General features: G+C 35.2%; 1 protein-coding gene across 1 annotated transcript in view; it reads left to right on the top strand.

The window, feature by feature from the left end:
• LOC132160200 (inaD-like protein) overlaps positions 1–16528 on the top strand; it is a 128547-nt gene that overhangs the window by 3353 nt on the left and 108666 nt on the right. The window contains exons 4-11 of the mRNA XM_059569946.1: positions 2985–3158; positions 3313–3452; positions 3701–3881; positions 9330–9458; positions 12110–12346; positions 13480–13582; positions 13674–13762; positions 13982–14123. Of these exons, the coding sequence (XP_059425929.1) occupies positions 2985–3158; positions 3313–3452; positions 3701–3881; positions 9330–9458; positions 12110–12346; positions 13480–13582; positions 13674–13762; positions 13982–14123 (1195 nt within the window). The remainder of the gene's footprint in view (positions 1–2984; positions 3159–3312; positions 3453–3700; positions 3882–9329; positions 9459–12109; positions 12347–13479; positions 13583–13673; positions 13763–13981; positions 14124–16528) is intronic.

The raw sequence follows: 16528 nt of genomic DNA, 5'->3' as shown, positions 1-16528 counted from the left end.
GTGCTGAACCTGTTGCTACTGTCAAAAATGGTGACAATGTTGAAAAAAACATTGAAAAAATCACATTTATTTAAACCCAAATAACTTAAAAAATGAACTTGTTTGTTAGCATCCCATCCCAGTATGCAGGCAAGTGAGCGTGTATTTCTTATCCATAGACTCGCAGTGCTAAAAGACCCTCATCCCTATTTGTATTCAGTCTGAGTTTTTATTGACACAAGAAACCTCTTTACAAAAAACAATCCGCACACCAAATTAAGATAATGGCAATAACGGAAGCTCAAATTCATATTCTAAGTGCTGGGAAGGTCAGACATGCACCTATGAATGCGTCAGGTGAAAAACCTATCAAGAATGTCGAGGCGGGCAACAGCCAGAGTTTCTATCAAGCCTTAATATCTACTGTCTGAGTTTGAGTAACTGCCTTGTCGGAGATGTATCGATGAAGTGGGCTGGAACCTGCTCTGTCAGCCCGGACTAAATAAGCACAAGACTGATAAGTTCCCACAGTAAGAGTCTAAAGGTCATTAATACATTACCTGCTGGGGACTAGCGAATACTGCAGAGGAATGTATTGATTTTTTTTTTTCGCTTTCCTCTGCCTGTAGGACATGGCTGTTCCTCTGTGGGCTGTTTTATCTTTTAGATTTACAGCACATGGTTTATCCCAGATTATTTGGACAAGCTAAATGAGTTAAGGGTGGATAAACAGTTTCTTTGTTTATTTATTTATTTATTTATTTGTGTACTTGCATCTGTCAGGTTTTTTTAATAGAAATTCGTAATTTATATTTGTCTGCATAACTAACTTAAACATTCAAGCATCTCAGCAGTATGTGGTAATTATTTGGACAAGATGTTTGAACGATATATATATATTTATATCTATCATGGCCTCTCCACTACATGGTTAAAGAGCTTATTGTGAAACAAATTAGTGAATAGGCAAAATTTATATTTGTCTGTATAACTATTTTGAAACATTGAAGCATTTAGTCCAACTCTTCTAACAACAAAAACAACAATAATAATTATAATAATTATTATTATTATTAAAACATTTTTCAAACAAATTTGTAAATAAGCGTTATTGTTGTTGTTTGCGTTGTTATTGTTGTAATAATAGTAATAATAATAGTATTTATTTTAATTATATTATGCATTTATTATTATTAATAATTTATACCAAATGTGTAATTTATCATAAAATAATTTTCAACTATATATATTTGTCCAAACGTATTTGAAACATTTAAGTATCCAACTCATGCATTTAGTTATTATTATGATTATTATTAAAAAGTTTTTCAAACTAATTCTTAACTAGGCATTAGCATTATTGCTTGTGTAATTGTATAATAATATTTATTAAATGTGTATTTTTTTATAAGAAACATTTGTAAACAATTTGTATATTTGGAAATAACACATTTGAAACATTTAAGTATCCAACACATGCATTCAATTGTTATTATTATTATTATTATTAAAGGGGTCAAGTTGATGTTGCTAATAAAAGAACATTATTTTGTGTATTTGGTGTAATGAAATCTGTTTAAGTTGTTTAAGGTTAAACACATTATTTTCCACATACTGTACATTATTGTTGCTCCTCTATGCCCCACCTTTCTGAAAAGCGTCAATTTTAACAAAGCTCATTGGTCCGAACAGTGAGGTGTACACATTAGCCACATATCCAGTGCATTGTGATTGGACGAGTACTTCAAGCATGTGACGGAAATGTTATCCCCCTTACCATACTGTGATGCCGTGTATCCCGGCTCGATGAGACAAAAACCCAATTACAAACGAGGCATTTGTAGAATCCAGTGGGCACATAATTACTGATTAAAATGACTTGTACTGTCTTGTTACGCATTGTGTTGCATCGCGCTTCGTAAACATAAAACCACGTCTGTATTTATGATTGGAGAAACAACAAACAAGCCTGCTTTACACTGCTCAAAACTCATGTTTGAATCATCAGTGACAAATTCTTTAAATATGAAAACGTACTTACAGACTGTGAGTCAAAAACACCAGACTGTCCTTACAAAGCTGGAACTGCCCCACTTTATAGAAACAGACACCGGCATTTTAGGCTACTCTCTCAACAGTCCTCGTCCTCTGTAAAATGAGCTGCACACATCTGAATATTTGGGTTGAACTTTTTTGGGACAGTGTTGTAAATACAACTTAACCACTGATTTCTAGTTGTGTCCTCTTTTGGAAGACCAAACAAAGTAGTTTCGTGCTACAATGAAACACACAGCATCTCACAACATGGCGCCGGCAGCACCAGTACTACAGCGAGAATCAGTTATGCCTTCTTTCTTTGTGTGAACATTTTGGTCGGCGTTATGCAAATCTTCCAACACAGTGACGTAGACATTTAAATGTAATGTAAATGTGTGGGGGCGTGTTTAAACGAGGCGTTTTAGGAGGTCGTGGACGAGTCTTAACTTTTATAAAGAATATCTCTTTGGGTCGAGTCTTTGCAACTTTAGGGATCTTATCTGTGCACAAACAGCTTGTAACACTCCAAGGAGAAAGGAAAATTTTGCATAATATGACCCCTTTAAAATGTACTTCTAACAAGTTTGTAAGTTGTTATAATTATTATTTTTTAAACAATTAATTTGTCTAAACAGATTTTAAACATTTAACTCATGCATTAAATTATTATTATTATTATTATTAAACTTCATTTCAAACTAATTTATAAATATGCATTATTATTGTTGTTTTTGTTATATTTGTAGCGTTATTAGGCCTATATATCAAACTAATTCACAAACGGGCATAATTTATGTTTGTCTAAGTAATGTATATGAGACGATTAATTATTTGGTCTAACACATCCATTCAGTTATTATTATTAATCAATCACCCTTATAGCTGTAGTAATAATAATGACTTTTATTAGTAGTATATTTTATTTTCTGTATAGCTTTAGAATTGACTTTGTTCTCTGTACTTTGTAGTTAAACAGCTTGCCTCCGGACACATGCACAGAGTTCAGTTTCTCCAGGAAGGGTCAGCTGATCGTCAGTGCGAGTCGTCCGTCCAGCAGCCTGGGATCTGTGGTGTCCAGCAGTACAGCTTCAACTAACGCACCTTCTGAGCAGCTTCAGAGATGGATACAAGCAGCAGCAAAGGTGGGATACATTTTATGTCATTTTCCTTTGGATAAACATTGTTTTATATAACGTGCCAAATATTGAACATATGTTCTACTATGTGTTGGTTCAGCTTGCGTTGTTTAAACGGTTAGTATGAATGATGCATCTTCACTGGATTTTTTTAACTCAGGGAAGAAAGACGGAGCTCGTCAGCCTGCAGAAGCCATTGTCTGGTGGTCTGGGTTTCAGTGTGGTCGGTCTGAGACCAGAGGGGGTCGGCGGTCACGGTGTGTTCGTCAGACAGGTGCAACCAGGGAGTGTCGCAGACAGGTGAGAAATCTATCCCTTTTGCTGTACACGTCAAATATCTTCATGTTGTTTTAGGTCCGTTTCTTTGTTAGGACATACTGGAATCAATTTATTTGTTTAAAACAAATGTTTGTCGACGGATATGTATTTATGAATTTGTTTACAAAGCTAAAATGTTAATATTAAACACATTTTAGCATGATATTTATTTATTTATTTGCAACTAAATGAATCACATGGAGGATAATAATGATATTTCTTATCTTTAGGGATGGAAGATTGCAGGAGAACGATCAGATTCTGGCGATTAACGGGATTCCTCTGGATCCGAGCGTGACGCAGCAGCAGGCCATCGCTCTTCTCCAGCAGCAGAGAGACCGAGTGGAGCTGGTGGTGGCCAGAGACACTGCGGCTAAACCTAGACTCTCCACATCTGGACCCATTGAGATGGTACGGCTGTTTGAAATGTCACTGCATTGTGTTGTCCACAGTGTTTAACTTGGACTTTGCGTTTCCACTGCATGGTACAGCTGACTGAGCTTAGTTTATGTTGATGTTTTAATTTTGACCAGATACACAAATGTACAAATGATCAAATCCAGTGACAGAAATTATAACAGTTTGTTTAAGGATCTTGGTTTAACCTGCCTGAGCTACAAACAGCTTCAACTAAGAGCATATTTATTTATCTTGTTCCCATTGTTATAATGTGATCCTCGGGAAAATAAAGGCCTTAAATCATCCTGTTATATTCTGAACGTGTCTAAACCAAAGACAGAAGGAGAACAAAATGCGCAAACTTTCTCAGGTTCATCCGAAAGACCTTTGTACCACCGAAAGAAATAATCTTGGAAGGGGAAGAAAATGAGCCTGGAAAGACCAACAGCCAGTAGATGAACTGCATTAACCTAAGCCTCTAACAATAAACACAACGCTACTTTAATTAAGTTCCTGAAACCTAATCGCTCACAAATTAACGGCGAATACACACAGCAGGTTCCTCTTGCTGGAAAAAAATGACAGTAGTTTTGATTCAGTCTTTACATCGCAAGGAAGGTTGTGTATTTCTGCTCTGTTGGTGCTTATTTTTTCGATTCAAAATGTTTAATATCCTTAATTCGGGACCATGTCCTGCATATCATAGCCAGACTTTGGTTTAATTCATCTGCTTTTCCATTTCAGAGTTTTGTGTTTAATGGAGTAAAAATCTGGTTTTCATATGATTGCTTGTTGCCTAGCCAAACTCTGTCACCAGATGTCAACAAAGTAGTCAGTGCCGCTGAACTTGTTTATAAGTCAGATTAAGTGTCTGTTTGTTGCGCTCTATAAAATAAAATAGATTTTATCGTAAACATGACTCCACACCACAAACGCAGAAGGCAATAGAGTGTACACAAGGCTTTGCCAAGATGTGATGATGACTGTGATGTCAAAATGTTTTTTTTAAATAAAATAATTTTTAATAGGGGAAAGCAAATTCTTTAAGGAAACAAAACCTATTTTTACACCATATAATAATAATAATAATAATAATAATAGTTAATAATGATAATAATAAGCATCATCATAATCATAATAATAATTTTATTAGTATTTATACCAGGGTTGTCAGTTTACCTCAAATAAATCTCAAGTTTTTTAAATCATTTAAGATTTTAAATAGATTGTCAGCCCTAATTTAGACACATTAGTAGTTTTCTTGCTGTAATAATTAAAGGGGTCATATGATGCTTTTTTAAAAAGATCACTATTTTGTAACAATATGTTGACATGCTTTAATGTTCAAAAAACACAATATTTTTCAAATACTGTACATTATTGTAGGTCCTCAATGCCCCGCCTCTCTCAAATGCGTCGTTTTCTGCAAAGTCCCTCCTTCTTAGGATCTTTATTAGTCTTAACTCTGATAAAGAATATCTCTTTGGATTTTGGAAAGCCAAATTAAGTGCTTTTGCTTTCACCTAGAAACATCTCCCTGACATGACTGCTTCAACACTAACTGTGTACGGTTAATGAAACCACGCCTTCTTTCTTTGCGTGAACATTTGGGCAGCATTACGCAAATCTTTCCACATAGTGACAGAGACATGTGAGGGTGTGTTTAAATGAGGCGTTTTAGGGGGGCGTGGCAGTCTTAACTCTGATAAAGAATATCTCTTTGGATTTGAGACTTTAGTCTTTGTAACTTTACAGATCTTCTTCATGCACCAAGAGCTTGTAACACTCCAGAGAAAGAAAAAAAAAAAATGGCATCATATGACCCCCTTTAATAGTTATATAATAATAATAATAATAATAAAAAACACATTATATTAATATTTACTTAAGTTAATATTATTTAGTATTGCAAATAATTGCGATTAATGATTAATTCTTGCAGACAGGTAATGATTAAGTTCTGTAAATATATTTAAAAAAAAAATTGTAATCAATTGTCAGCCGTAATTTATACACATAGAAACAACAAATACTACAAGTCTGTACGCATTTAATTTTAAAATAATACAAAATGCTAATTTAGTTTTTAATGTAATATTTAAATATGCTTGTTTTTATACATTTATTTGATTTGTGTTTTAGACAAATATTTAGAATTGTGAATTAGTGTGATTAATATGATTCATTCTATTCCTCTTTTTTTTTAAATTTACAATTTTTAAAATGTCAGCCCTATTTTATCTTGTTTTAAAAAAATCCCACGTTTAATTTTTGCTCACTTTAAAAATATCATTTTGTTCTGGGATTTTCACACACAAGCATCTCTAGGGTTTTCAGAGAATGGTCCGAAAAAGAGAATTTCTGCTGCGACATTTAGATGGAAGGGTCAGAATTTGGTGTAAAGAACATGAAAGCATCCTGCCTTGTCTCAGCGGTTCAGGCTGGTGGTGGTGGTGTAATGGTGTGGGGGATATTTTCTTGGCAAATTTGTGCTCCTTAGTACCAATTGAGCATTTTTTAAATGCCACAGCCTACCTGAGTATTCTGCCTTGCAAAGGCAAAGTACCGTAACTTAGATTTCTGTCGAAAATTCGTTATTGATATTTTTGTGACATTTTAAATATCCTTTAACATGTGAATAAGTAAGTCAATTTCGTTGTTTTTCCGATAAAATAATGGATTGTCTCAACAGTAATTTCGAAAAGCCCAGGAGAAACCAAGGCAGAACACTGTTTAACACAGTTACCGCTCTTTCACTTTGTTTGGAACGCTCAGATTGAGTTACGACGTTCTGACTTTGTTTAGCTGCTTGTCAATATGAAGTTACGGTTGCCTGTTTGGCCTTTGTTTTACTGTCCATTAAAGTTTGCCACATTTTAATTACAGTGTAGACAAACAAATTAGATAGATCGCGATCTACCAAACAGCTCCATATTAAAAAGCACTGTAAAGACTAGATACCTTGGCAGCAATACGCAATCGTGAATAACCTTTAAAGACTACTTTTTGTAATGCAGGTTCTTCATCAGGCTGTCATTTCTAGTTGGACGCTTATGGACTCGAATGCCGTAGCTAGCATGATCAATCATAAAATCAGTAGCCTATTAACAGTTCACAAGTAAATCAATATCCTACCTTTTCTTGTAACCCGATAAAATCAATCCATGGTGATGAACGTCATCGGAGAGGTTTAATCCACATGCATTCTGAGCATTATTCCTGCTTGCTGGCATTCACATCAATCCACAATTCCTTCCCGCTAAAATATTTCTCATAACATGTGATCTGTAGTTTAGTTTAAAGATGAATTATTGTGCACCTATAGCACTCCTCGCCGTCATTAAAACATAGCATACCAAAGGAAAATTATGTAGCCTATTGTTAATAAAATTATGTACGGGTAATTGTTTTTGGTAAAATTATGTAATTTCAGTGTTTATCTCCATCAATGCGAGTGGAGTATTTAATGTAAATGTGTATATTGACATAAAAATAGAGTTTAAAATCATTGTTTACTTCATTACTTTTCTCACTCTATGAAAAAGAGTTTGTACGCATGGTCTAGAATGTTTGTACGGTGCGTACATATTTACGCTAAGTTTGTTTTTTTTAAATCACAATATGTGCGTTGAAAATTGCCTCCGCATGTTTCTATGCCCATTTTGTGCATACGCAACGTTTATAAATGAGACCCCTGGACATGTTTTCCTGTTATTCTGCCTTGTTGATCATGTTAAATTTAAGATCTTGTTACTTAAAACTCCAAACGCATTGTTTCCTTATTGCGTTTAAATACCTGTCAATCTGAGACTTGGGAATTACTAATATCCATCATCATATGTCGGCTTAAAAGCTTAGCAATGAAGACGTCACTCCACAAGGATGTGTTATGTCCTCCTGCTAACCCCATATTCAAACAGACCCCCACTTTCCCTTCCATTTCAATCTATTCTCTTATCGTTTAAAGCTGAGAAAATATTTATCTATTTAAGATTGTTAGGACCCCAAAGGGATCACAGCTCCATTCCTTAAATGGAGGAGAGCGAGAGCAAATGTAGCTGAGGTATGTTTTTCCTCACTTCCCCTGCCCTTCTATCTCTCGGTAGACCAAGACCTCCGCAGCCCTTGAAAATATCTTGAATCCTAATTATACTCCATTGGAAAGTTTCATGCAGGCAAGACTTGTTGGGATTCCCACTCCTGAAGGAATAACATCCAAGCCTTTTCCCAACGGAAATGTTTTCTGCCTCCCACAATGTCATTCTCATTAACCATCGCATATGTATATATGTTTATGTAAGCTGCGGCCTGAAGGAAATACGACTGTTTGTGAAAAGAAATATAGCTGTATTTGTTGGGTTTGGGTCATCAGTGTTTGAATCCTCTTAACAGATTTATTATAGGATTCCAGGCATGTTCAAAGGAAAAAGCAAAATCAGAAATGACATCTTTTGAAATTGTCTTTTTGCTGAAGCATAATTATTTTAATGGTTTTGTATGTTTTTGTTTTTTTAGTATTGTTTTGCCTTTTTTGTTTTTAGTTTTTGTTTTGTGCTTTTTTTTGTTTCGTCTTGTTTTCATTTTGTTTTACTTTTATTTTTTGTATGTTTAGTTATTTTATTTTTATATTGTTTTATTTTGTTTAAAAGTTTGTTGTTTCCTTGTTTTTTTTTTGTATGTTTTGTTTTTCATTTTAGTTTTAGTTGTTTCTGTGTTGTTGTTTTTTTTTTACTAATCTAATCCTAACCAAATCCATATGCATCCATTATGCAACATCATACAAATTGCATAAGATTAAAGAATGGCAATTTTATACCCTAATGTACACTGATGAATCCTGACAGCTGTGAATTTCGACCCGGGTAAGTAAGTAAGTCTCAAAAAGTACTTGAGTTTTTCTTTGTGGACTCCGAAAGAGACTTCTTATCTCCGAAATGGTTCTTTTCTCCTCACAGAAGGGTGAGCGCTAGTGTAAAGCTTTGTTTCGAAAGAGCGACTGGGCGAACGGCAGAGGAGGGGTTTCATTAGATAGTGACAAAATTGCAGAGGTAGTCACCCGGCAGATAACAGCCTGGTAATAAGAGAACAGAAATGTTCTGATTGCAGGTCATTTATATGAGCCCAAGGAGACTTGGGTGATTAGGAGCACCAATGACGGGAGATCACAAAGACTCTCGTGGGCTTTCCTGACCCTGACATTGATCAGCCACTGTGGGATCACACAATTAACACATTCATTAGCATTCCGTGCCCTATAACGACTCTGCCGCAGGATGTAGTCATAGGTCTTGGGTCGTCAATTGCTCCCTATTTAGACAATCAAAGGTGATTGAATGGATCTTTATTCTTTAAGTAGACAGTTTTGTGGCTCAAAGTAAATTATGACCAATGCACACTGACCTATAATGTATAAGACAAGACGAGAGATTGAAAACTGTCTCCTGTGTGTGTCTTTTGCAGGATCAGTGGGGACACATGGAGGAGATCGAGCTGGTGAACGATGGATCTGGCCTGGGATTTGGGATTGTTGGAGGCAAGGCAACAGGAATGGTGGTCAGGACCGTGGTGCCAGGCAGTGTGGCTGATAAGGTTTGTCTTTGTGTCTCCTACACGTTTCCTCAACACATTTTGCTAAGAATTATGGGTAATTTTTGATTCTCTAATTGATCGCAAATGCCTGGCTGGTTGAGTTTGATGAGGGTTTCTCCAAACTGGCCAAATACAAAGGAGACCGCGATAAATTGAAGATGTTAACCAGAAATGTGGCAATGATTCCTATTTCAAAGGGAGCGCGTGCAGACGAGGAGTTAATGTGCCGCTTGCTTGTGAACCGCGTCGCAACAGGTTGAGTCTGTCTAGTGTCCCCATTGGACATTTGACCTTTGTGTCAGTACATCATAAACAGGACAAGGCAGTTTACTGTCGGAGATTTGTCATGTCGTGTCGCGCCACATCCAATGTAGACAACATAACTGATTAAAATTCATTCTATAGTATTATTGCGTGTTGCACCGTGCCGCTTGCATGCGGTACATGTTTGTTAATAGATGAATGAGCCTCATTTATATATATCATTTTATATATATATATATATATATATATATATATATATGTGTGTCGCTTCGAGCTGTGGACTTGGCAACACTGCTGCTGTTGAGCTTCAGTTCATTCAATCGAGGTAGATGGGGTGGAGTTATGAGGTTTTACTGACTGTTTGAGCAGATCCAACAAGATTTTAGTCACAAGCTCTGTTTAATGATTCATTGGCAAAATATTTGTGAAACAGACAGACGTAAATGGTGATTAATAGCATTGATTTCTTGAGAGGAAAAAAAAGAAAGAACGCCCCCTAAAATAAAAGGGCACTTTGGAGTGCAAGGCGAAAAGGGCATGTGCTCTGCACAGGTTGAGCCCTACAGTACCTGTGCACGTGCCTGATCGTGACTCTTTAGGGGTTCTATAAATTTGGAATTTTATAGATATATTTATATATAATTTATTACTTCTATACAACCCCAAAAAAGTGTTATATTGTTTTTTTACAGTATAGAAAAACTATAAAGTTGACATTTAGATGTTTAACTAAATGTCAGCATTAGGAGAACAGTTATACTGTAGTTATCATGTAGGACGGCACACAGAGCATGCATGTATTTGCAGTAATCCCATTTAGATGACTTTACTCAGTCCATATCTTCAGCACTGCTGAAAAACATTTGAGGTGGGAATTTGAAAAGCAGATTGTTCTATACACACCAAGTGATGTTAGCTTTACTCTTTTCAGTGCTTAGCCGGGAGGGACAGAGACTGGAAAACAACCTGTCCTGGTTTAGACCCCTCTCTCACACACACACACACACACACACACACACACACACACACACACACACACACACCTCCTCTCTCCCACCCAGTGTCCAGAGCTCAGGCAACAAACCCCTTCTTGTTCAAAAGGCACATTGCTTGCATTTCACACATCAGTGGATCTTATGCTCCAAAAAAGCTGTCAAAATCAGGGCTTTGTTATCCCTGGCGTTTCCCATTTCAACCTTTAATGGCTGCGGCGGGCTTCAATGCACCCCCGCTGTCCCCGGCACAGTGGCAGGAACAAGCTGCCGACATTTTCCCTGCACAAGTTGATGTATCAAACGCCTTTTATGTCTCGCGCTTCACAAAGACGGCTGTTCTATTCTCCGTGCTTTGTGTAATCAGTCTTTAGTCCTCCCCTTCCTCTCGCCGTTGTTTGGCCCGTCTGCCAGAGTCCTAGAAAGAAGAATACATCTCACAGCTCAAGCCGTCCGGAAAGGGCCGTGAGGAAAGACCACGTAAGAGTGACATGGTTTTTGTGGATGTTAGACTTTTGGCTCTTGCACCCCTGGATGATAGGAACAAATTAGGTTGTAAATGTGAGATTTGGCTCAGGCCTGCGATTGGGAGGTAAATTACACTTTGGAGGCCGGTAAAAATGACTTTTAATACGGCCTGCAATTGTTAACCGGTAAAATGTGTTTGTATCTCTGCTGGTACCAATAGTAATTGACATAAAATTACTAAAATAAATACTATTTACAAAATATATTATGTATATGTGTGTGTGTGTATGTGTATATATATATATATATATATAGGAAGATATATAAACATTTTTTTTTAGCAAATACGAGTAATAAACTAAATTTTTATATAAATGTTTACTGTGTGTTTAGAATTTTAACAAATTACAAAATGTATATGTTTTGATGCAGGCATAATTTAAAAAAATATAACAAATTTAAACAAACATATACTTGTAATTACTTGTAATTGTAATTATATGTAATTGCATGTAATTATACAATTAATTGTTATTATAATAGTAAGTACATGTAAGGGGCAACAATGACACCTTAAAATAAAGTCTTACCAAATGAAATTAATGTATATATCCTTATATGTGGATGCATGCATCATTTTACAAATATAGTTATATATATTTAAAATGTATATATAGAAATTCCTTGCACTACTATTTGTTTTACATATAATTTTGTTAAGTTTTGCAACAATTATTGAGAACAATGGGAATTACAAAAAAAAAAATACAAACAACATCTGGATGCTTTACCATATAAATTAAAAAGGGGGATGGAGGAACTTTTTTTTTCTGGATGGATGGATGGATCTCATATAGATAGATGGACAGACAGATTCACCTCATCTTCAATGATGTCAACTTCCTCCTTTCGCTCATTTACTTCCAGGACGGGAGGCTAAGGACAGGTGACCACATCCTGCGGATCGGTGAGACGTCCACTCGAGGTCTGGTCAGTGACCAGGTGGTGCAAGTGCTGCAGGCCTGCGGTACCCATGTGAGGATGCTGATCGCACGAGACCCTCTGGGAGCGCCCCAGCCTCCACCTCCACCTGCCCCTGCCACGGCTCCTGTCACCTCTCTGCCTCCTCCACCTCATGTGCCATCCCGCAGGGGCAGCAAAACGGTACAGAATACACAACCTTGTATGAATGATGCAATATCATCTTTGAAAAATAAACCTAGCCAGTTAGTTATTTAATACCAAAATCACAACATTTTTATTTACAATTATATTTTAAATGTTTTAAAATATCAATAAATATAATGAATAAATATAATAATAACAACATAATATAATTCTACAATAATAATCTATGATATAATAATTACATTTAAAGTGTACAAATTAAATAATGATATATATATATATATATATATATATATATATATATATATATATATATATATATATATATATATATATATGTGTGTGTGTGTGTGTATGTGTATATTTTTGTTTTTAATAACTATAAAGAACATGCATTTTCATTTATTTATTTAGTTTTTAAACTAATAAATAAGAAATTTAGTTTGTTTTTACTTACAATTTTGTTTAAACATTTTAAAAAAATTATGTGTGTGTGTGTGTGTTTACATTTAAAGTTAAAATGTACATTTAAAAACATAACTTTTATAGGCAAATTCTGTGATCATATTTTTTGTACTAGATATTATTTTAACAATTAATAAGTGCTTTGGTCACCAAAATTATCATTGTCATAAAACAAATAAGATGTTTGAACTGTAATTGTTTATATGGCATTGTAGTGTTTTGATTTGTGTTATTACCATAAATTATTTTATTTTTTTGCTTAAATAAAAGTTGCACAGCATCAATAAAAATATAAAATCTGTAATATTCAAATAAAATAATCATAAAAAAATATTGAAATAAATTAATGAAATAATTATTAATGGGTTATTTAAATGTTTAATTATCCCCCCAAAATTTTAACTATAATGCAAAAAGTATACATTATTAAAACAGCATATTTAATTATTTTGCCTTTTAGGCTGATTTAAAAAAAAAAAAAAAAAATCTTACTGTCTTACAGAAGTGGGAATCCAATTAGAGTTACTACGACTTGTTCTTAATGTACACCAAAAGTACACCGATTTTTTTCCCCATTGATTTTGGATTAATATAGCGCTCAAACATGTTTTTGTAGACTCATCCTGTAACAAAAAGCAGTGTTTAGAAACAACAAAACAAATGTCAGTGTTTGATCTGTATGATTATGTTTGATTATGTTGCAGCCAAATTTGGAGGGCTACGAAATGCATGAAGTTGCGTTAAAAAAGAAGGAAGGCCAGAGCCTCGGGGTCACCATAATCGGACGCAACGCTTTGACCACTAAGGGTAAGAAACATATTTTGCCTAGTTTTACCAGAAACCCGACGATTAATCAGTACGCTGTTAATTATGATCTCTGGTCTCTGTTGCATGTCAGATGCGATGGGGGTCTTCGTGAAGAGCGTGGTTCCAGGCAGCGCCGCTGAGCAGAGCGGGAAAATCCTTGTCCACGACAGGATAATAGCAGTGGGTTCCTAATCACTTTTTAATGAGCTCTACCTTAATTAGCCTTGTGTCCATACGAGCGCTCTGAAAGAAACAGAACGCCAACTAAGCAAGATGTCTCTTTCATTTCACGTCGATTCACAGTTTAATAAGAATGGGTTTGAGCCTCACGCTAGGCTAATCAGTCGGTTCGCTTGGCCTGAAGTGACTTCTTGGTTGTCTTTGTGTCTGTGTGAACAGTTGGATGGCGTGAACCTCCAGGGATTCACCAACCAGGAAGTCCTGGAGGTAATGAAGCGGACGGGCGATATCGTACACCTTACCGTCATTAGGAAGATCAACTCGCCCAAGAGGACAGCTGTAGAGAAATCGCTAGATAAAGGTAAAGTGCATGTATTATGTTAGGATCAGAGCTGTACTTATAGAGCTGTCATTCGATTGAAAATCTTAAAAAAAAAAAAAAAAAAGATAAGATTTTATCAAATATAATAATAATAATAGTAAATATTTAAAGTATTTTTGTTTGAATGCATTGTTACGTTTTAAAAAAAATAAACATTATGTGATATTATACTGCATCTAAACCGTAAATGCAAACACAAATACTTATATTTAAATTTTATATTAAATACATTAGTTTTTAATAAAATATATAATATGTGAAATTTTTGGGTTTTTAAACTGCATCAAAACAGGAAATTCAAACACAAATATTTATATTTACATTTAATATTATGTATGTAAAATAAATTTTTATGTGTTCCGTTTTTAAGAAATATATAAATAATATGTGAAATTGTTGGGCTTTCAACTATATCAAAACAGGAAATTCAAACACAGAAAGCAATGCATATCTGCAATAAATTCAAAAATCATAAAACTTTCCGTACACTTTATGGATGTACTCTTCATCCATGAAGTGTTTGTTTAAGGCACTTTCCTGTTGGGACATACAGTAGTAAAACTTTTTACTTTTGTTAATTTTCAAAACAACATTATATATGTTAAGTAAAGAAATAAATATTAAGGTCTTTAAATCACTAAATACAGTGTTGACTTTTTAGGGCTGACGATCAATGTAAAAATGTTACAAATAAAAATGTATATTAAGTTTAATATCAAATATTTGTATTTAATAGATATGAGATACATTGTTAGATTCTAAAATGTATTTTAAGTTATCGCATTCCTTTCCTTTTTTAAGTTAAAGGAAATATATATGTATATATGAATTGACAGTATTTGATCAGGAAAACCACAGGCTTTTAGCAAATGGCTGAAAAATGGTTGTATGGGAGCTCCTGTAATGAACAGGATATAGGATGTGGTGGTCAAGACAGACATGCTGTTGACGTGTGAGAGTGTTTGAATTTCAAGTCAATTTTATTGCAGATTTTATTGCTGTAAAAATACAAGTTTGAGGCCTACTTGACATTATTAGCTTTCGCTATGACAAATTGACATTAGACAGTTTTATGGTCCTCAGTAGTCTTGGACAGATGTGTGTGTGTATTTATTTATATATTTACATCTTTATAAATGATTGTTTGTGTCTGGTTAAAAATACATGTTGATTCAGAATTAAAGGATTAGTTCAACCAAAAATGAAAATTATGTCATTAATGACACCCTCATGTCGTTCCAAACCCGTAAGACCTCCGTTTATCTTCTGAACACAGTTTAAGATATTTTAGATTTAGTCAGAGAGCTCTCAGTCCCTCCATTGAAGCTGTGTGTACGGTCTACTGTCCATTTCCAGAAAGGTAAGAAAAACATCATCAAAGTAGTCCATGTGACATCAGAGGGTCAGTTAGAATTTGCCGAAGCATCGAAAATACATTTTGGTCCAAAATAACAAAAATTACGACTTTATTCAGCATTGTCTTCTCTTCCGGGTCTGTTGTAGTGATGTCCGGTTCGCGAACGATTCGTTCGATTTAACCGATTCTTCTCGTTGAACCAGTTCACCAAATCGAACTGAATCGTTTTAAACGGTTCACATCTCTAATACGCATTAATCCACAAATGACTTAAGCTGTTAACTTTTTTAATGTGGCTGACACTCCCTCTGAGTTCAAACAAACCAATATCCCGGAGTAATTCATGCACTCAAACAGTACACTGACTGAACTGCTGTGAAGAGAGAACTGAAGATGAACACCGAGCCGAGCCAGATAAGAAGAACCGAGGAGCTGATGATACTGCGCATGTGTGATTCAGCGTGAAGCAGACTGACACACAGAGCGCATGAACCGAACTGATTCTTTTGATGATTGATTCTGAACTGATTCTGTGCTAGTGTTATGAGCGCGGGTAAAACGAAGGCTTGAATCAAGGGCAATCATCACCAATGACGCCATTACATCGAGCGCAAAAGAACCAGTGAACCATTTTCTTCAACCGGTTTATTGAATCGAACTGTCCGAAAGAACCGGTTCGTGGAAATGAATGCACTCGCAACAGACCCGGAAGAGAAGACAATGCTGAATAAAGTCGTAATTTTAGTTATTTTTGGACCAAAATGCTTCAAAAAATTCTAACCGACCCTCTGATGTCACATGGACTACTTTGATGATGTTTTTCTTACCTTTCTGGACATGGACAGTATACCGTACACACAGCTTCAATGGAGGGACAGAAAGCTCCCGGACTAAATCTAAAATATCTTAAACTGTGTTCCAAAGATGACGGAGGTCTTACGGGTTTGGAACGATATGAGGGTGAATCATTAATGACATAATTTTTATATTTGGGTGAACTATCCCTTTAAGTGTGTATGTTTGTGTA

This window comes from Carassius carassius, chromosome 16, assembly GCF_963082965.1.
Source record: "Carassius carassius chromosome 16, fCarCar2.1, whole genome shotgun sequence".
NCBI classification, from domain to species: Eukaryota; Metazoa; Chordata; class Actinopteri; order Cypriniformes; family Cyprinidae; genus Carassius; species Carassius carassius.
The sequence above is the reverse complement of the archived record's forward strand: the minus strand, read 5'-3'. Positions and strand labels throughout refer to the sequence as shown.